General features: G+C 35.8%; 1 protein-coding gene across 2 annotated transcripts in view; it reads left to right on the top strand.

Annotated features, from left to right (window-relative positions):
• Positions 1 to 21,965, top strand: part of DMD (dystrophin) — a 1,194,940-nt gene that overhangs the window by 754,404 nt on the left and 418,571 nt on the right. For both annotated transcript variants that reach the window (XM_086469458.1, XM_086469399.1), the window contains 3 exons: positions 5,253 to 5,428; positions 18,870 to 19,017; positions 19,870 to 20,019. In XM_086469458.1, coding sequence (XP_086325584.1) covers positions 5,253 to 5,428; positions 18,870 to 19,017; positions 19,870 to 20,019 — 474 coding nt within the window. The remainder of the gene's footprint in view (positions 1 to 5,252; positions 5,429 to 18,869; positions 19,018 to 19,869; positions 20,020 to 21,965) is intronic.

The raw sequence follows: 21,965 nt of genomic DNA, 5'->3' as shown, positions 1-21,965 counted from the left end.
AAAGAGAACAAGAAATAAAATACCAATGAATAGTAAAATCACTGAATAATTCAACTGAAAATAATAAATGGAAAAGCAGCATGGGAAGGACATTTAAAAAAGAGGAGAGGGAAGACAAATGTGTTTTAGTGTTAGATATTCTTGTTATCTCTCCCTTTTAGGGGATTCCCACCTTGTATTTACGGTATGAACTGAAAGCAATTTCTAAGATGATACTGGGAATCCCTGTAGATTTAGTTCTCTCAGACTTTTAATTTTCTTAGGAAAGCAACATAGAATGTGATTGGAAAGATTTTTCTAAAGGATAATGGTGTTACTATCAACTTTGTCAACTCTGTCACACGCAGTTGTGACTTGTTAATTAATATTCACTATATTGCATAATTATCTCAAGAACAGCTTTTGAAGTCTCAGAACTGCTATTATTGATGGAGAAACCTCTGAATGTTTGGAGGTACAACTGAAATAGTGTTCTACATGCATCTGGGGAGGTCAGAAGTAATGTTGAAAGTGTCACATTAAGAAATTCCTTTGGGAATTTCTCTTTCCATCTTTACCTTTTTTTTTCATGTTTGATTCAAAAAAATATCATAAAGCAGCTGCTCTTGTGTTGTTACTAACCAGTTGCTTCCAGGACCCAAAAGTACAAGTGAGAACAAAAATGAAAACCAACAGTGAACTAGGCCAGAGTTTTCAAGTAGATTATGGGCAGAGTCCTCTGAGGTTGCAGAAAAAGCCCTATTGATTTTGGTGAGGATTTTCCCCTGTGTTTATCCTGCACTTCTTTTTTTTTGCTTCTGTTCCACTTGGAAGTTTTCTGAAAGAGTGTGTATAATTTCTCATTTTAGGTATATCTTGGAAAATTAAAAAGAAACTAATTGAAGCAAAGAAGCATCGTATGAATGTCTTGGCAGTTTCAACTTATCATACTAAATTAGTTGAGGTTATTATTGAAGTGTAAAACCATCTGTAGGAGAGGTAGAAGTCTTTTAACATGCTGGTTTTGCAAATTTTATTTTGAGATAATATTTAAAACTTACATTAATGACATGTCATTCCCTGCTTATGCTTGTGAATCACAAGAAAGAAAAAATAAGGTGATGGGTATTTATATTATCGTCTGCTTTTCTTAGTAGCTAAAAATGCAACATGTTGAAAACACAGAGTACATAGAAGTGTCTGCAATCCACTCAAAATTGTGATTAGCTCTGTGTGTACGAATATGATGAGGTCTTTTCTGAGTTGTTTTATTTTCAATATTGTATAAACATCTCATTTTTAATTAAGTTTGTTTGCTCTCTCTGTTCACAAAATGATTAGAAACTGTGTAATTGCAAATATAAGTATCTGGGATGGCCGCCTGAGTAAACTGGGAATCCAAAGGGCAACATGCCCTTTTGCTTTGCCATTTCAGTATGAAGGGGTGAAATGTCAAGTGAAACTACAAGCAGCAGATTCAATATTCCTTCTGTAGCACCATAAACTATAAGGCCATGGGAGGCGACCTCTTGCAGGCTCCCAGCATCTTGCCCTCCTGCAGGTGTGTGGCAAGGGTAGTGGGGGAATGAATAGGGAACTCTAGCTATTGACAAGTTTTAGATAATGAATGTAAGTTGTGAAAAGCAACTTTGTGGTTCGTAGCTCTGGGATGAGTATGTGAAAACATGACTTTCAGCAAAACAGTTAAAAATACTTTTGTCCACTTTATATGAAAATAATTTGTTAGAAAAACTGAATGTCTTAATGGGTTACTGTGCTTTGTGCAGTACTCAGTATTAAGAGAAATCTGCTTTTTCTTAAGCCACGGAATCTAGACAAACTTCATCAGCACATGTGTTTCCATTCAGTCATGTGAAAAGTGTCAAATGCTTAAAGTACTTGGAAAAAAAAAAATAAAAAATCTCAATTTAGGTTCTTTATGGTGATCTGAAATCCAGATGGCCAGAAGCCTTCTCTCATGTTCTGGCAGAAGTTCACACTTCTTCCCACTCATCCTGTGAACGGGTTCCCATTTTGGCATTAGGGATCGTTAAGTTCAAAGACCATGTCTGCCACTGAGCTAGCTATTTTCTTTTTTCTCTTTTTAAATAAGGCCTATTGCATAATGTGCCACAGGATATATCAGATTAATTTTGTGTCAATTCCAATTTTCTTCTTTTTTAATTTTTTTTTTTTTTTTTTTTTTGGTGTATGCTGGGGGTGAGGGAAAAACTAATTTAAGATGCTGTGAATGCAGGAAAAGGGCTCAGTTAGAGTACTTAAATGGCCTTTTAATTATCATTTCACTTTATAATAGTAGACTGACTGATGAGTATTTCTGTCGTTTAGAAAACCTGGTGTGGACACAACCTCTGATTTCTACAAATTTTAATTCTAAAAACTTTGGAGTTCGGAAAGTAGAATTTTGCTTTTTAGTTCTCCCCGTCTTGAACTCCTATTCCAAATGAACAGTACTGCTGTGTATAAGTGGAAGCTTATAGAAGTAGAAATGTTCTGAGTTACTTTTTTCTGTAAGTGATATGGGTCTTAAATTCATACAGGTGCATGAAATAGCATAATTGTTTCAGGCACCTTGCTGGAATAAGCCACTTATTGTGATATATTTTTCCTCAGACTACACATCTTATTGTTATGATTTATCCACGTAATGCTCCCTACTGCATAATGCAAAGGCTCTAGAGCTAAAATCAATGTGAAATACAGTGAATGTGTACAAAAACTAGATATTCATTTTAAGCTGGGCATTACCAAAACTGAGGTGTGTACTGGAAAGACTGATGACTTTTCAGCCTCACAAGAACAGAGAATATTTGCATTTTGCATTTAGGCAAACTACCTGACTGTTACTGCTATTTATTCCTAATAGTGAATCATGCACCTGAAACTATCAGCCAAAGGTTGGACCAGGTATTATTGCATTAATGTACGTCATAGCATGACAAGAAAATCTGATACCTCAAAGTAAGAGGCTTTTGTGGGTCTTTTCTGGGTCTTGGACGATCTTGCAGTTTCTGCTACAGTGGGACCTTAAAATCTTACATGTTCCACAGGCAAAGCAAAATATGCTGAGACACTGTGGGCCAGAAAGGTGCTTGATGCTTGATGTGATGTGACGGGACTGTTATAGGTTGCTAGCATCCAGCAGAAAAAGTTTTCTCATGCTATGAAAACATAATAAAACAGTATGCAGATTACTGCAACTTTGTGCTCATCTCAGCTATTCATTTATTCTGAAACTATGGGATGTGAAAATAATTTGGGAAAAAAACCCAGCAGAATAACAGTTTTTACTGAGAGGAACGAAAGACAGGAATAATTTTTGGGGAGTTCTCTAACAACCTGAAAGAAACTGTAAGAAAACCAAACAGAAAGTATAAGAAGAACAAGCCTAGTCTTGACAGTGCAAACCTCTGCCTCGGCTACGACTCTGCCCAGAACTGTGGGTAAATACCGCAGAGGCTAGCTGACACTGACCTCTGTGCCCCAGGTTGTACTGCGGTTGGTATTCAAGCTGACTGCAAAAAATTGGTGCAAAAGCTGGGACAGGGCACGCAACTTACTTTCACAGTTTAATGAATTAGTAACTGGCAACTGAAGTGTGATTGTGTTAAAACAAGTTAACGTTAAGTGTGATTCAGTTTGTGAATCATAACCTTATGCCTGAAGATCTAATGGACATGATTCTATGATTCTAAAAAGAAAACAAACCAAAAAACAAACCCCAAAACCCACAAAGTGAAAGGTTCGTCTTCAAAGGTGCGATGATCTATAGGCATATGGAGCTGGTTTGGGAGAGGGGAGGTGGGAGGAGCACAGTCTTCTGCAATTAGGCTAGGTAACAAATCTGCACGAAGATTATCCATCCTCAACTTTCTCTTTGTAAAGCAGGCCTCATGTAGAGCTCTTCAGCGTTGTCTTACTCCAGTCCAGTAGCAGCATAAGCTACTGTGGTAATAACAAGATATATTAAAAAAAAAAAAAAAAAAAAAAAAAAAAAGCATGAATAGTAGTTATCATCCTGGAAAAATGTATACTGCCAATTTTAAGCAGTTCATGGACAAATTTAATTTCATGTTAATATGCAGATTTACTAACTTGCTCTGTAATTCGTATTATGCTTTTAGAAAGAGAAAACAAGCATATAATATTGTTCCAGAGTATGATATGCTAAAATATTTGGTTTCTTCCAGAAAAGGTAGATTCAGCACTTTACTTTACAGCTCTTATATGTAGATGGGATTCAGAAGCACTTTCTGAGATCGTGAAACTTATCATAAGTATGAATCCCACAGTGCACAGATTGTTGAAGTTATTTTAGTTTCTGCTTATTTTAGCAGGAAACAGTTGAAAATGATTTTATGCTTCCCTGCTTGTACATTTTGAGGAATTCAAGGAAAAAAATACTCATGCTCTATTGATGATTAAAAATATGAAGAGTTATTTCTTTATTTATAAATATCAACTTTCTTAAAGAGGCATACAGTGTTAAAATCTAAGCTACAGATTCAGAACTATATTGTTTTTAAACATGAGGTAATGTAGCTACAGGTAGCATAGTTTTTTAATGATAAAAGGTGTAGAAAACGTATCCTGATGCATGTAGTAAAACTTGAAAAATGGTCCATCTTGGTTATCTTTTGGTAGTTTTTCATTTTATTGTGTAAGTAATACTTTTCTTTAAAAGTGTAGTTACCCCAACCCCACCAAAAAAAAAAAAAAAAAAAAGAAACAAAAGAGAAAAAAAAGAAACCCCAAAAAACCCCACAGGGGAATGGATTATCAGGCTTCTTGCAACTGGAGACAAATGTATTCTTTAATGGAATCAGGAGAAGAACTCCAAACAATCTTTATTTTCTTGGCATCGCATGATAGCTAGTAGGAGCTCCAAACACTGTGCGCTTTAAGTTTTACAGCACTTCACACGCTATTAAATAAATATGGTGCATACCTTTGGGGGTGTAGACGTAGATTTGTTCGCAAATTTTACTTATTAAATGACCTGCAGAATGTTACTGTAGTGATGTCTAGCAGACAAGAATACAGGAGGGGAAAAAAGGCTGTAGAGATGCACTGAAAGGTACTTGTTAAAAAAACATGAGATGTCTTTCTGTCTGCTCGCTTTTAGATTTTTCATTTGGAATTCAGAGGAGAGCAAAAACTTTCACCTCTTTCCATCTGGCCAGTATGTGATGAAACATTTTGTTTATGCTTGACATTTTAATGAATACGTGTATGTGTTGGGTATCTTGCAGGAGCTTCAGGATGGCATTGGGCGACAGCAAACTGTTGTCAAAACATTGAATGTAACTGGTGAAGAGATTATTGAGCAGTCGTCAACAGCAGATGCTAAGGTGCTGAAGGAACAACTGGAAAATTTGAATTCCCGGTGGCAGGAGATCTGTAGACAGCTAGTAGAGAAAAAAAAGAGGTAGGTTAAAAGAAAGCAAAAGTATTGTGAAATTGTTTTTAGTTATTTTAGATTTGCTTTTGGCTTAAATGTTCAAAGAATCTCTCAACTTCTAGAGTTTTCATATTCATAATGTATTATCAGTAATTAAATTTCACATCCACTATCATTTGTTTAATTCTTCTTTTCTACCTACTCCTGTCAGTGACCACCACTCCCTTCCATACTCCGCATTTTTATAATTCCGTTCCTCCTGTTTAAAAAAACCAACGAAACCAAAACCAAACAGGCATACATTATTGCTTGATTAGAAGTAAAACAGATTGGAGCATCATTTACAGAATTTACGGTTTATTTATAATTTTTCTATTTGATAGTATGTCATTAAAATATGTCTCTGTAGTACTAATAATACCTTAGCTAATTGATACAGTAAATCCTAATCTAATTCACTTGTCATCATTAATGCCATTAATGTCTGCATTTCATAGGTTGGATAAAAAGAATGGATTGGTTAATTTAATGTTATTTATAATCACTTTTGGATCAATTTTTTTCTCATGCAGTCACAAGAAGACAGAGTGAGTTACAGATAATGCAAAAATGTTTTGACTTCTTCAAAAAAAGAGATTTCCAATTTTTTAAAAAAAGAAATATTTTTATTGCTGTTTATACTATGTTTTATAAAAGCATATATTCTTAACCTAGATGCTCAGACTAAATTGATATGTCATTTTACTTTAAAATATGGTCACTGGTAACACTTTATTCATGCCTGTTTTTTAAAATCCAGAATGTTCCTTATAGAGGTACATTAATGAGTGCTAGAGAGGTACTAGAAGAACTATTAGTGTGCAACAGTTTTGTTACTTCTGATGTGTCATGTACCATATTGTTTTGGTTTAGAGATGTGGGGGGCAAAAGCTTTGAAATCTCTTGCCATGTTCACTGGCATAGTAACAGAGTATCCTGAAAGCTTATTACTGAGTTTAATCATGATTAAAGTTTCATTTCGAATGTGTTAAAGGAAGGAGATGCAACAAGTAAACTACAGCTGTCAGAAGGTACAACGGTGCTTTAAATATTTCCTTCTGCTATATTTCCAGGTGTTGATGGTAATGCTACTTGTTACACAAGGGAGTCCTTGGCCTTTACTTATCACACCAAAAGCTGTTCATTTGTACAATGGAAAGCCATCTGTGTTTCCAAGCTTTAACTTGTTGTGTAAGTGCTAACACTTACAAAACAATAACACATCATTTTAATAGCCCTGTAAGCTGCTTCATCAACATAGAAGAAAGAGATTGATCATTTAGCTTTGAGAATATGAAATAAGTTCCAGTTCTAGTAAGAGCTGTTCAATGGAAATAATACAATTACGTTCCCTAGGTGTAGGTTCTTAAATGCCTGCACATGCATTCCTCCTTTTGGTCCATTTGGTTTGTTGACCAGTTGGTTTGTTTTCCTCTGGAATGACAGCTTCTGTAACTTTGAGGACAATGGTTGCAGAGACCTCAGTTAGTGAACTCTGCCTGAATAAATATTCCTCTAAAAGGAATACAGATAGTGTTGTGTTGAACTACTATAAATGCTTTAGTGAGATGTGTGTGCATCAGGACGGAGTTTACACTTTTAGTCATTGCCTGCTCTACCTAACTCTCTCAGGTAGTCAAATGCTAAACTGATAGTGGGAAACTCCAAAACTGAGCAGATGGGCAACAAGTGGCAGATGGTCTTCATCATAGACAAATATATTTCAGAGAAACAGTCTATACTGTGCTTACGTGATGCTGAGCTTGCAAATGGCAGTTACAACTCAAGAAAGTGATCCTGGTTTTACCACTGACAAGTGTTTGTAGGCTCAGTATGGAGACGCAGCCAAAAAAAGCCATAACATTTTAGACAGCATCAGTAAGGGTTTCGAGGACAAAACAAAAAAATGTTGTTTTGCTGCCACAGAACATTGTGGCATGCTCATGTTGAGTACTGTGTGCAGATCTGCTCTTTGCATGTCAAAGGGTATGGCTGACTTACAGAAAGTATAGATGGAGGAAGGCAACTAAAATGAGACGGGGTTTGGAGCAGCTGCATTGTCAGGAGAGACTGAGAAGCTGGGGATCTTCAGTCTGGAGAAGGGTCTTGAGAGGGATATGACTGAGGTTTGCAAAATCAAAGAGAGTGTGGAACGACATGTTATTAACCCAATTCTTCAGTACCGTAAGTAAAGAGTACTTGTTGAAACTGTAAGAGTAAAATCAATTTTAAAATTACTTTTTGACATTACAATTTCTGAATGTTGGAGGCTTGCTGGTCACAGAAGGTTGTGGAGGAAAATAATATGACTCAGCCCTGTAAAATTCTTAATCTACTGACAGTTGATTCTGGAGGAGTATGAGTTGAAGAGTCTAAAGAAAGAGGCCATTCTTCTGTGCTCCCCTTAACTACCATCTCTTGTTAGCAGTGTTGCTGGCAATCAGTTGGGCTGGCTTTTCTGATACATTTGGGCATTTTTCATGTTCTGATGCCCTGATTGTATTTCAGGGCCGGGATAGAGGGAGGGATTCTACAGGATTACTTTGTTTTCCTTTGGTTGCACTGTTAAATGGTCTGCTATTTGTTCTGTATGACAACATAACACTATCACTGTATTGATGAAGAACATTGTAAATTCAAAATATTTCCTGCAACCATCATGAACCCTGGGGCTGGTTGACTTAAAAAGGGAAGATTGATATGTGAGATAATTCTAAGAGTTTCAACATGCTAATCCAGTTTTCATAAATAATTTAGAATAAATATTAAACTACTTGCATGATGAGAACTGTAAACCAGATCAAAAACATTATATTCTTTAAATAACTAAAACTGATCATAGGTTCACTAGACTAATGTTGATCTGAGTGGTAGTCTGGTAGATTTAATGACTGAGAATTCTTTGGATCATAAAAGGGCAACTTAATTAAACAGACAAGGAAACAAACTAAATCTCAAAAAAATATTTATGAACCTGTACTGGTCTCAGTAAAAAGCAGCTGTTTTTTAAGTTTTAAAAGGTCAAACGCTGATCCCAGGCAAAGCACAGACTTAAAATTGGCTTTGAATCTCCTGTCTTTGGTACTGAATATCAAGAGGTTATGCTTGACTTCTGTTTGCGTAGGATGCTATCTTTCATTTGCCTTTATCTAAGAGTTTCAAAGCTGTAGAAGTTTGAATTAAGTGTTTAATGTTTCTGTATCTTGCAGTCTAATCCATCCAGCTAAGAATTAGGTAAGAATGTAATTTTAGCACATCTAGTCACTTTATCTTACTGCAAACTTTGGAGTAGAATAGGCAGTTGAATAAAGTGAAATGTGATTCAAAGTCTGATACACTGATAATTGGCAAATTGGAATTTAATTGAGTTTTTATAAGTGCTTTGCTGCAAGCAGCATGTTTTGGTGTAGTTTGAATTTGTGCTGTGGAACAGTGTTGCTCACACTGAAATGGGGAATTTGGAGATGTTGTGATGGCCCCTGGAACAGATGCTACTAATCCCAGACAAAAGAGGGGGAAAGAACCCATCTATTTCATCCTCTTCTTGCTCCAGCAATCATTCTGAATACAAAATCTTTTGAACAACACCATCAGAAGATCTCTCTGCCTTGTTGTCCCCCAAGACACATCAGCCATATTATATCTGTGCATGTCAGTGCTGAGTCATGCCACGAGTTTTGGGTGACTTAAGGAGGCATTGGTTTGCCATCAGGGTGCTTGTGTGTACTCAAGGGCTTGGCTGGTTGCAAGCCCCAGGGCTGCAGTTGCAGCGTGGTGCTGTGCCTTCACTCCTGCTGCAGGAATGCATGGGCCAGGCAGAGCTAGTCAAGGGAATATATATCCAGAGGAGAAGCAACAGCTCACATAGGAGCCTGATAAGGTGAAGGCTTATAAATGAGCTTGTTGACAGACTTGTAACAGTGGTGCTGGCTGGTCTTTTTATTTTCCACCTTTGTTAAAAATTTCTTGTGTAATTGTTGACAACAGATGCCCAGGAATTAGATTCCTTCTGTTTCAGAAGTAATCAGTTTGGGGTGTTTTATTCATCACAATCTGACGTTTGTTAAAATTGGGTTCTGTTGAATGGAAGAGAATTTATCATTATTTTAGTTGGAAATACATTTGCACTTTTAATGAGCTTGGACCTGCAGACTGTCTGTTCAGATCTCTACTCAAGCGAGTTTGAAGTAATTATGGAAAGAATGACAGAACAAAGGCTGTTTACCAGAATAGTTTCAAATACTTTTCTGAATATAAAAACACAAGCTTTCTTTTCTAAATTAAAAAAATAATTGCTATAAAGTAAAAGATTTTTAAATTTTTTTTCATACTTTACTTTCATGAAAGTATTCTTGTTTTGCCATAGCACACTAGTTACCAGTGATTTGTTTCCTCCACTTGAACGCTCACTATATTGAAGGCTGTGATTCACTTCTCATTGCAGTTTAAAAGTTGGCCTAGGATGAAAAGATTTTATGACAGTTAAGTCAATAAATATATTTTTTCTTTCCAACATAAAATTAGTTACATATTGAATTTTCTGAATTTTCTTTTTTTGGCTCTTCAGATTTCTTATAGTAAATCACTAGGAAAGAATCACTCTGGTTGCATTGTGTTTACAAGTAGCATAGCTAAACTTCTTACTGTTTAGTATTTACATCTGACTTCTCTAAAGTTTCTTGATATTTTTCATTTCAATTATTTTATTTAAAATTCATTGCCCAAAAGAAGTATATTTGCACATTCTTTAGAGAAAGAAAGAAAACTCATTCTCACTTAGTAAATATTTCCTCTAAATTGTCAAGTTACTATTTTGATGGCTTCTTAAATTCTCAGTAACAGCTACTAAATGCACTAGTTCCTAATCTTAGAAATACCATAAATACAAAGTCAACAGCTGAATGTTAAAAAAAATAAAAAGGCACCAAAACATTATTGGAAGTGCAAGTAGGAAGGAGAGTCACAAATGCAGATCTGTCCTATTCATGTGATTTAATATTTTCTGTCTCTAGCTGACACCTCCCAAAGAAGTCCAACATCACTTGTGCACAGTTACAAACTGTAAACATATGTGTTTTACAAACTTTATGGGTTGCTATTCTATTGGTATCACATTGACTATGGAGAAAATACATGAGTTACAATATGCATTTTATATGGTTTCTAGAAACTGTAAATGAAAATATAAGCTTACTTGAAATGGGCCATTAATGTTTATGTAATAGTTAACAATTATAACTAAGGATTAATTATAATTAAAAAAACCCCAAACCTATCTGGGGTATTTTGTGGACTACCACAGGAATTTGTTACAGATTCAGTTTAATACTGTTAGGAAAACTAATCCCTAATCTATGAAATACTGTATATATAAAATGCTATTAGCAAAAATAATTCTTTTAATTAACTTAACTTACAACTTAATATGAAATACTGAATATTAATACATTCACTTCCAGAAGTAAAATGTTTATAAAATTCATATCAACAGCTGTGTGGTCAGAATAGTTGACCAAGGGGCCTTATGAATTTAGAAATACAAACAGAAAGCTGCCGTGTTTTAAAATGGAAAACACAAAGTAATGTGCCTGAGGACAGCAGTCACATAGAAGAACAAAAATTACATATGAAATTCTATACTTTTCTGCTATAGTTTGAGAATTTTCTGTCAAGCAAGATGGTTTACATTTCAGGGTTAATGAAATACACCATGTGCTAACAGAGGAGCAGTTGAAAAGCTCTTTGGGAACTTTGGTGGGTTTAAAAAAATAAGGTGGTAGTATGTAACAGCATGTGACCTGTGTTGGAGATGGATCTGCTTGGCTCCGTAGGACCAGCTGCTGAAATGACACCTTATTCCTCAGCCACCTGCTTATGCAGCAAGATGTACTCCCAACTGCTTTCTCAAGTGCTGCTGTCCATGACTGAGTCAACTGGTGGCTTATGCTCCTTATTCCAGTTTGTTTAGGCCCAGATTTGAAAGCCCATACTCCCTTAATAGCAATTTACTGTTAATTTGTCATTGCTGCCATGAATCTAAACACCTAGAAATTACATGTATCTGTTGTTCCAAATGTAATTACGGTGATAGAAATCAGCTTGTTCAAAACGTGTAATCCGTCATCGAGTTAAAACTTTTTATTTGATTAACTGGTTCAGCTAATATAGAGAGTGCTTTATTTTTGTGGCTTGCATAATACGACACTTGTCATGCAGGATGTTATTTATAATAGAAGCAATGTTCTAGCAGGCCAAGAACAAATCGTAAAGTAAATTATGAAGTGCACCTGCAGCTCCCATTAATTGCAATGGGCCTTTTAATTACTATACTATATACTGTTCCTGAGTAGAACAAGGAAGTAGATCTTTATGGATATTTTTTTAGTCTGAGTTCTGAAACCATTCTACGCACACACGTACAGAGATATATATATATATATATGTATATATATATTAAACATCTCTAAAAAAATTCCTAGAAACTCTTAGGTTGAAAACATCCCACGTTGCTCAGATAATAAAACTCAATCCTACTGATCAATTTTTGAATTAGTCATCAAAGTAAAAATCTTTCCTTGAAGACTAGGAAAAGTTTTAAATGTTGAAGGGTTGCAATTGAATTCTTAAGGGTGATAAAACTGACAGTGTACTTAAGATGAAAAAGGAATCTTGCCAATTGCTGTCCCTGCTAGGAGACAAGAAATCTTTGATTTCTCATTCAAAATACTGTACACCTCAATAATTTTGCTCTTGGGTGTATTGAGTTGAATGCTATGCCTTTTCTGTGCCAGAATTAACATATTTAAAGTTTAATCTTTCTCAGGTTTATCCTTAGAGTACCATCACATAATGCCTCCACTGAGCTATGCGCTTTACAAATGAGGAGAAGTGATAGGAAACCAGAAAAGTAAAGCTGTTGCTGAGAGCTTAGGTTCTGGGGCATCTGGTCAGGTTGAGGAAAGTTGTTTTATTGTCCGGTTCACAGCATAGAACTGGATGACTGATTTCCAGGCTTCCATGTAATCAGGGCAGAGGAAGACACTGCCTCAAAAAGATCTGAAGTTGTGCTTCTCCTTTTAGTATTACAGGGAGCTAGTTTTCCTTTATTTTTACATTTGCAGTCCTACAGATCCCAGCATAGATTAGCATCTGCCTTAGTTTCACAAAAATAGATGTTTTGGTTAAGTAGTTTTAGATAACCTATTTTGGCTTGAGAAGATCTTTTGACCTCTCAAGTACACATACACTTCTCAGTGAAGAACACTGTAATAAATGTAGTCCTGTAAAGTTGGTCCTTCTTTTCCTGTCCTATACAACCACAATGGGTAAGTCTGCATGCATCGGGAAGGTCCACAATTTCTGCCTGCATAACAGTGCTTTGTAAGAGTTTCAGAGCATGTATGTAGCCATAAGAAACATTAAAATCCAGCAGCCTTGGAGATTTCATTGATATGGCTTTCATTTTCAGAAAGCCTAGACAAACAACAGTTCCTGAAAATAGTCATGCAGATTTGCATAAGAAAATTTAAGACAAAACCAGGAAAGTAGGACTGTTAATTGGCTTCTTTTGCTATTTATGGTGTTCACCTTTTTTATGTATTTCTTTGTATAAATCTAAGCGTATGTGTGTGTATGTGTATACCTGTATTTATATTTCTCTATGTATGCGTGTATGTATATACTCATATAAATACATAAATAGGTTTGGTGGATTTGTTGTTTTTACAGTAAATATCTTCTCTTTCTTTTTTCTCTAAAGAGCAATTTCTCACCAGTGGCTTGTGTTTGTTTAATTTCTAGACAGTTACTGCAGAGTAATTTTTTTATGAGCTTAAAAAAGGAGCAATAGTGGGCTCATGTGTCTAGTAAATATTAGAATACACTGTGTTAAGAATGAAAGCAAATAAATCTGTTTGATTTAGAATTCCATTCTGGATCTGAAGCAGTACCTTGATCTAGAACCTTTATTCAGAGCTTGTTCAAAGCAGCAGAAATTTGCTAAGCATTTCAATTAATAGGTGTGATTTTCATATTCTGGATCATGAAATCTTACCTTCATTGGTAAGTCTTCTTTGACTTATTGGTAGTTTAACTCAATCCACCGGATGATAAATCTAGCTAATTACTTAACTGATAGGAATCTCCATCTAGCAGGCTTTCCTCCTCTTCTCTCCCCAGAGTAAATCAGTGTTATCTTTGTGAAAAATCAACTGCCATTGGCCAAAAGGCTGGGACCAAACATTAAAGTGGGTTACATTCAGCTACCTAGTTGATCAAATAATTATTCTTTCAATAAATTGTAATTTAAAAAAATCAATACAATGAAATATATGATCTTATCAATCAACATTTTATTATAGGTTTTTTTTTTTTACAGTAACATCACAGTTTTACTTTTGAAACAAGTATTTTCTGCAGTTACAGCATGTGAAAAAGGAGGCATTCTTGAAGACAACAGTATGTTTAAAAGTTGCGTTGTTGGCTTCTGAAGGCATCCAGAAACACTGGCAATAACTTTGTTGGATGTGGGGGGAAACAGTGACAAAGCATGAGGATAAAGCTGAGTTACTTAATGCAAGTCCTGCTTGACTAAGGCAATCTCCTTCTATGACAAGGTGACCTGCTTAGTAGATGAGGGAGAGGCTGTGGATGTTGTTTACCTGGACTTTAGTAAAGACTTTGACACAGTTTCACACAACGTTCTCCTGGAGAAACTGACTGCTCAGGGCTTGCATGGGTATACTCTTTGCTGGATAAATACCTGGCTGGATGGCCAGGCCCAAAAAGTGATGGTAAACAGAGTTCAATCCACATGGCAGCCAGTCACAAGTGGTGTTCTCCAGGTCTCAGTATTGGGGCCAGTTTGGATTTATATATTTATTGATGACCTGGACGAGGGGATCGAGTGCACCCTCAGTACATTTGCAGAAGACACCAAGTTGGGTTTGAGTGTTGATCCTGCTTGAGGGTAGAAAAGCTCTGCAGTGGGATCTGGATAGGCTGGATCAGTGGACTGAGGAAAATTGGATGAGGTTCAACAAGGCCAAGAGTTGCATCCTGCTCTTGGGTCACAACTCCATGCAACACTACAGGCTTGGGGATGAGTGGCTGGAGAGCTGCCCCGGTGGAAAAGGACCTGGGGGTGTTGGTCAACAAGCAGCTGAACATGAACCAGCAGTGTGCCGAGGTGGCCAAGAAGGTGACCAACAGCATCCTGGCTTGTGTCAAATAGTGTGGCCAGCAGGAATAGGGAAGTGATCATGCCCCAGTACTCAGCACTGGTGAGACTACATCTTGAATACTGTGTGCATTTTTGGGCCACTCCCTACAAGACAGACACTGAGGTGCTGGAGTGTGTCCAAAGGAGAGCAGCAAAGCCGGTGAAGGGTCTAGAGCACAAGTCTTATGAGGAGTGGCCGAGGGAACTGGGGTTGTTCAGCCTGGAGAAAAGGAGGCTGAGGGGAGACCTTATCGCTCTTTACAACTACCTGAAAGGAGGCTGTAGCGAGGTGAGGGTCAATCTCTTCTCCCAAGTAGCAAGCGATCGGAGAAGAGAAAACAGCCTCAAGTTGCACCAGGGGAGGTTTGGATTGGATATTATGAAAAATTTTTTCACCGAAAGGGTTGTCAAGCATTGGAAGGGGCTGCCCAGGGAAGTGGTAGAGTCACCATCCCCGGAGATATTTAAAATATGTGTGGATGTAGCGCTTAGGGACATGGATTAGTGGTGGATTTGGCAGTGTTAGGTAAATAGTTGGACTTGATGATCTTAAAGATGTTTTCCAACCTAAATGATTCTATGACACTTGGCTGATACGGTAGGGTTCTCCTTTCTTTTTCTATCAATACACACGTCCCAATAAGCACCTAAGAGTGTCCTCCTCCTTGTTTCCATTGTGTCTTTCACTTAACCATCTATACCCATACTGTTGTACCATATGTGACCATACATGGAGCGTGTGACTCCTCACTGTCTGGTTTTTGAACATTAGCTGACAAAAAATTGTCCTATGTGGGGATAGACCTAAATTCATTGCTTACCTAAAATTCCAGCTGCAATCCATCTGAAATGCCTTAGATGATAGCAATCTCTGGATCTATCAGCTGACTTAGGAAAAAAGCATTCTCCATCTAAAACTGCACTGTCTTTTACTAATCTCCTTTACATGAACGCTGTATATTTATGACTGAATGCATGACCTATTATTAGACCTCATAATACTTAATAATATATTCTGCACTTGCTTTTTGGTACATATATTTTTTTTCAGCCATGACAACTGCAAATCCATTTCCTGAAAACATATTAAGAATGTTTATATTTTACAACCAATATTTCAAGAAGAACTTAGTGCTTTTTTCTTATCGGAATGCATTGCATTGACTCTGGAAATAAAATATCTACCACTTAATTGTAGATGGAGTGTTTTAAATATCCTATTCATTATTACCACTACTACATGCTTAAATAAATTCTACAAAAACATTAAACTTGAAGGTAAAAAAAGAAATAATGCTTCATATTTTACAAATTAACAGAGAACATCTTTAAACTGTGCTGTAAAGAAAAAAAACCTTGAAAGTGTGAGCTACTTATTCATAGTTATTTGGAAACATTAATACATAATACTTTTTTATAAGGTTTTTCTTATCCAAGATATTCACTGCATATATTGTTGAAGTTGCTGCTTTCTTAGTTTTCTTAACTACAAAAGAAAGGATAGATTCAGGACAACAAAACCATAGACTTGTGTAGGTTGGAAAAGACCTTTAAGGTCATCAAGCCCAACCATTAATAGTTGGAGATACTTTCAAAAGTGTTTGGCTCTTGTAAATCGAATGGAAACACTCATCTTTTTCAAGCTCACTTTCATACTGGTGTCTTCTGGTCTGGCTTTTGCAATCCAGGAAAGACTGTGTCACATGCATGGCAGCTGTCATATTTTTCAGGACTTTACAAGATGTGGCATGTTTAGTGCAGCCAGACTGTGAGATGTAGCAGCTCAATAGTGAAGTCTGGTCAGAAGTGTCTTTAGTACTTTATTCTGGTTTTTAATCTACTATTTCAGAGAGGGGTCTGTAAAGCCTGTAGAGTGTTCATTCATCTAGTATAGAAATTCTTATCTTGAGAGGATGCATTGCTAAGGAAATGCAATGAACACCAATAAGATGGAAGGCAGGTAAAACACTGGCAAAAGTTCTGATAGTTTGCAAATCATGTAAAGTAATAGTTGAATTGTCTGTTCCTGGTTTTATTTTAGAATAGTCAGCATTCCGACAGCATGACTCTTTTCCTCCTCAAAAGATCTTAACCTATTAAAATTTCTTTCTTAGACCATGAAGTCAGATGATTCTTTCGCTGTGAAGTTAAATTTAATTCACCTCATATGCTTATGCTCTCTTCACTACTGACCAAACCAAGCTTCTCCCATTTTACACACTAACCAGGATGATGTTATTTAAAAGGAATTCTACAAAATCTTACGGATTTTATTCCTTTGTTTTCTCTCTAACCAAATGCTTTTACTTAAAACATTAAGGAAGCAGCTTTCTTTCCTTGTAAATAAATGTTTTAAATGTGAAACACTTGAAGTCTCTTGAATATTTTTATTGTCTGGAACTTACAGTAAGTGGAAAAAGTCATACAAGCTTTTAATGACTTAAAGTTAGATTTCTAAATACAAGGTGAAATATTTTGAGGATTTGAATGTACAAACTTCTGTTGGGTATTTCTAAATTTCTGTTCTGCTTGAGTAAAAGCTTTTAACCCATAGTTTCTAAGCTGTTTGCAGACTGTATGTGTGTGCATGTGTGCAAGCAAGTGTGTCAAGCAACAACTGATTTCAGTATTTTTTGGTTAGATAATGTAAAGCTGAATGTTTTTATTGATTCTCTTTTGCCTAAAGCTCATTCATATAGCTTTTCTAAAGAGACATCTTTAAGTCGGCCGAGAGCATGGTTTCCTAAAAAATGAAAATTTGTACATAAATGATGGCGTAGTTTAAAGTAGATGTCATTCCATTTGACTTCTCAGAGTATTCTATGAGCACTGATCATCATGGCAAGTATGGGAGACCAGAGAAAGTTAGAATCATTTTCATTCTGCTTTAATACAGTTTTGCATTCAGAAATAATATGTTAATAATTATCACCTTGATTCTCCACTGTAATGTTGTTATATTCTTGAAATACTAATACAACCTCTTACTATGTGTAATAAATGACTTAACCTCTCAAATTCAATTGGATCTTGGAAATAACAATAATGATTAAAAAAAAAAGCTGGTTTTATATCTTTAGCTTTAATCTCAAGTAGCCTTAATAAAATAATAGCAACAACAAAACCATATTATTATTTAATATGTTATTAATTTTGTTTAATTTCATTAATAATTATTTAATCTTTCCATTCAGGAAAGACTCAGTGTACCCTCAATTTTGTGAATAAGTTTGGAAGATAAATTACAAGTGATTTATATAAAACATAATTTTTCTCTTTCACCTGTAATGTTAATCCCAAAAGGCTCACATTCTGCCAATGCTTTTCCCTGCTGCCCTTGCAATTTTTCTTGTGCATTTCTTGATAACTTTGCAAGCTTAGGCACAAAAGTTCAGATCTCCATATATTTACAAAGTCATGATGAAAGTAGTCTTATCTGACTGTAGACACCTACAGTGTTTATGTTTTAGTTGGTCATCTGGATTTCCTTTAATTAATAAAAGAAAAAGGTTGTATGGCAGAATTCATCTCTTCCTATTGTAATAATCTAAAAAGAATCCATGTATCACACCCTAGAAATGCCAGCTGGCATTCAATGAAGAGAATCTGGGTGAGAAAATCAACAGCTGAGTTGTAGATGTAGACAAAGTAGACATCTACTAGTTAGATGAGATAAATCCTATCCTATTGCTTCTTACAGACTACAAACCTTACCTACTTTTTGTAGATCTCGACTGGAATGCTTTACACAAAGTCCTGTGGCATGATCACCAATATATCTGTGTGTACAGTATATCCAAATGGGTTTAAGGGTTGGTTTTACAGATTCAGTTTAGTAAAATTTGATGCCTAGGTTTCTTCATTCCTGACACTGGGCTTCCCTGCTGTTAGTTCACACAAAAATGTGATCCAAATTATTAACAGTTCTAGTTCTGGCACGCTTTTTTCTCCCTGCCATATGTAATCCAGAAGCTGAATTTAGTAACATTGCAAATTATAACTTGAGTTTTCCTTTTAAAATACTTTTGATGCCATCTTAAATGGGTGTTGGTCTGATAATTTTCATGTGAAAAAATCTTTGGCATGCTTGTAAAAATAATTAATATAAATGTTAAGAATTAATTTTCCCTAGTCTTTCTTTTAGCATGGATGAGCACTTCAACATAAAAATAAATGTATAAAAACATGGATTTCATGCTCTTATTACAGGCTAGAGGAAGAAAAGAATATTTTATCAGAATTTCAAGAGGACTTGAACAAGTTGATTTTATGGTTAGAAGAAGCAGACGGCACTATTGGTATTCCCCTTGAACCAGGGAATGAAGATCAGTTAAGAGACTGCCTCAGCAAAGTAAAGGTATTATAAATTTTATTCTTAATATTTTCTTACTTTTTCAATATCAAAATTAGATGCTATTTTCAGGGAAGACTTCTGCCATCAAACAGCATTCGTTTAACTTGTTTAGATGAAAACTTAACCATGTGCTCAGTTTGTCCTTCTGACTGTTCAGCATAAGATGTCAGTGAGTTGGACAGAGACTTTGTGAAGCTTTACCTTCATTGTCAAGGATATCAGAAAGCAAATAAATATTTATAAGTGATGTTAGATGCATTCTATAATTTGCAGACATGACTACAGGTTTAAAATCTATATTGATTGTTTAGAACCATGAAGGCTCCCACTCCTCATTTCTACACAAATATTTCCCAATTTCCAAAATTAAAGGTGTTAGCATCTCTTATTTGTATCTCATCCTTTGGTTTTACTTACTTTTTTTTTTTTTTTTAACGAACATACATGAACATTCTTAATTATGAGGTTAGACCAGAGTGCTTTTTACCACATACGATGTGGGTGACTGTGTTCACAGCATGGAACGTGTTAAAACCCTTCTCCAAAGTGCTTGCTCTTTGCTATATTAAAAGATTAGTAAAATTCATATGCATGAGCTATTGAGTGTCCAGAAGTGGAAGTTGCAATATAACAGTGATTAGTATCCTGAGAAACCCCGTATTTTGGCTTTTAGGCTTGATCCACTAATACAGTCTCTTTTGGGGAGGTTTAGCCTTGTACATTCAGAAAGCAATGGTTATTTTGTCTTGAATTGAGTTTATTCCTTCAACTGATACACAAATCGATAAAGGTGAAGATAAGAGAGCTGAAAATTCTACCACAGTTCATCTTAACTGCTGTATTTGTCTGTTCCAGTTAAGAGTTGAAGAGCTGCCACCACACAAGGGAATACTGAAACGATTAAATGAAACCGGAGGAATAGCACTTGGAAGTGCATCACTGAACCCAGACAAAAAACATAAGCTTGAGAGTACACTGAAGGAGGCTAACCATCGCTTCTTAAAGGTTAGACATATTAGTGATATAACTGTGGTATAAAATTTTAATCTGTAGCAAATATTTGTGTTTTATATTTTCTGGTATGTATTATTTTTCTCTGTATGAAGAGATATTTATATGCATAATGAACCTGAGGAAGAAAAAGGTGTACAATACACTGCTGTGAGAAACAATGACAGCAACCCAAGACCATTAGTGCCTGAAGTAATCATGTTGCATACAAATATACTCCCTAAATTACAGATCTGCTGGCTAAGGGTGGAATGCATAGCATCATTTTTGTAGCCTGGTTGTTTTGAGTGTACAGCAAATATTCCAACTTTTGTGACTCAGGTGTGTGAAAGGCAGTAGCAAATGGCTGATTACCTTTATGGAAACACTTCAGAATTCTCTCCCCAACTCCAAGGTGGAAGCTGCAGCCACTGTTTCACGTTCCACTATGCTTCTTCCACCCTTGAGCTTTGAGTTCTGGTTTCTGTGTAGGAAAGTACCACTCATTTTGCTTTCTGGGATCTCCATACTCATGGAGAGAAGGGAGGATTTTGTATACGTTATTGCTGAAGTAGTGTATTTTTGGAAACTGGTGACAATTAATAACAAATCTGGTAAAGAGAGGCAGGTAATTTGTGTGCTGTCATACAGCTTCTGCTTCTCACGTAGCAGAAACGGTAGAAAGCGTTGTCCAGAGGATTGCTGCCCAAATTATGGATTAGTCTGATCAGAAAATGGCAGTGTAGAATCAGCTGAAGGACTTCTGTTGAGACTGATGGCAAAATCAGAATCTAGGAAATTAACCTGTGGTGTCTATTTGTCAAAGTTACCAGGATGCTGGGGAAAAAAAGAAAGAGGGATTCATTTTGTTTATCTCAGAGGAAAAAAAGGTGAAAAAAAATCTTCTTCTGAGCACCTTATGAAAAGCTAGAGTTTCTGGTCAAGAATACTACATCCTGGAGGTGTTTTGTTACCATTTCTGTGAACACAGTTGAATTTCAAGCACAGACCTGGGAAATAAGCAGGAACTTATTTGATGTGGGACTCATTATTTTCTTCCTAACAGAAACAATCTGGCAAGGTTGACAATATTAGCTAATGACTCAGACAAAGTGGATAATAAATATTGATCACATTCACAAACTCCAAGTCGGACACATAAATCATTATTTGGATACTTGGACAGAAATATCTCTTTCTCTAGAAATGGGTTTCTGAAATCAATGTATATACAATTCAGAATACTTCAGGATAAAAATAGTGTTACTTACTAGCTGAAGAAAGGATATACATTGCTGAATTGAGGCACCAGAATGTGAACATCTGAGCTGTAGTATTAAAAAGACATTAGTTTTCTGGGGGAAAAAAAAAAAAAATTTTTACTTTTAGTAAAATTACACAAATAATTTTTAATGAAATCTGTAATTTGTCTGTGAATGTAAGCTTTTACTGATTACTCATATACCTAAAAACTTCTAATTTCTGCTTGCTAATGAGGAAATGTTTCAGGTTACTTGTTACAGTCAGAGAAACTATGAATGCTGTTGAAAGTAGTTGGGTCGGGATGAAATATGGGGACAAAGCAACTGTTTAGTGAATTATTCTCTTTACAAGTTTGTCTCCTAGATCTAAGTAATGTTTCTGGCAAGATACTGGGCTTGGAATTTACCACTTGAAAACTTCCATTTACTCCTAAAAGAGACTAAAACCAGAAAATTGAACTTCCATTTGAGATCATTACTTAACCACATTAATTTGACTTCAGTTATCTACCTATGGGGATGTATAAAACTGAGTAGTTCTCACTGGTTCTTGGTAACTGAATCTAAAGAATGTGAAAAATGCAATGTATTTTTTTTAACGAACAGAAAGTGAGTTTGAAAATTACAAGACTTAAATCCATATATGTTCTCTGAAGGTGTTCTCTTTCTCTGAAGGTTTTCTGTTCCCCATATGATCTT

This window comes from Leptosomus discolor, chromosome 1, assembly GCF_034619465.1.
Source record: "Leptosomus discolor isolate bLepDis1 chromosome 1, bLepDis1.hap2, whole genome shotgun sequence".
Classification (NCBI taxonomy): domain Eukaryota; kingdom Metazoa; phylum Chordata; class Aves; order Leptosomiformes; family Leptosomidae; genus Leptosomus; species Leptosomus discolor.
Note: the sequence above shows the minus strand (reverse complement) of the source record. Positions and strands in the feature narration are given on the sequence as shown.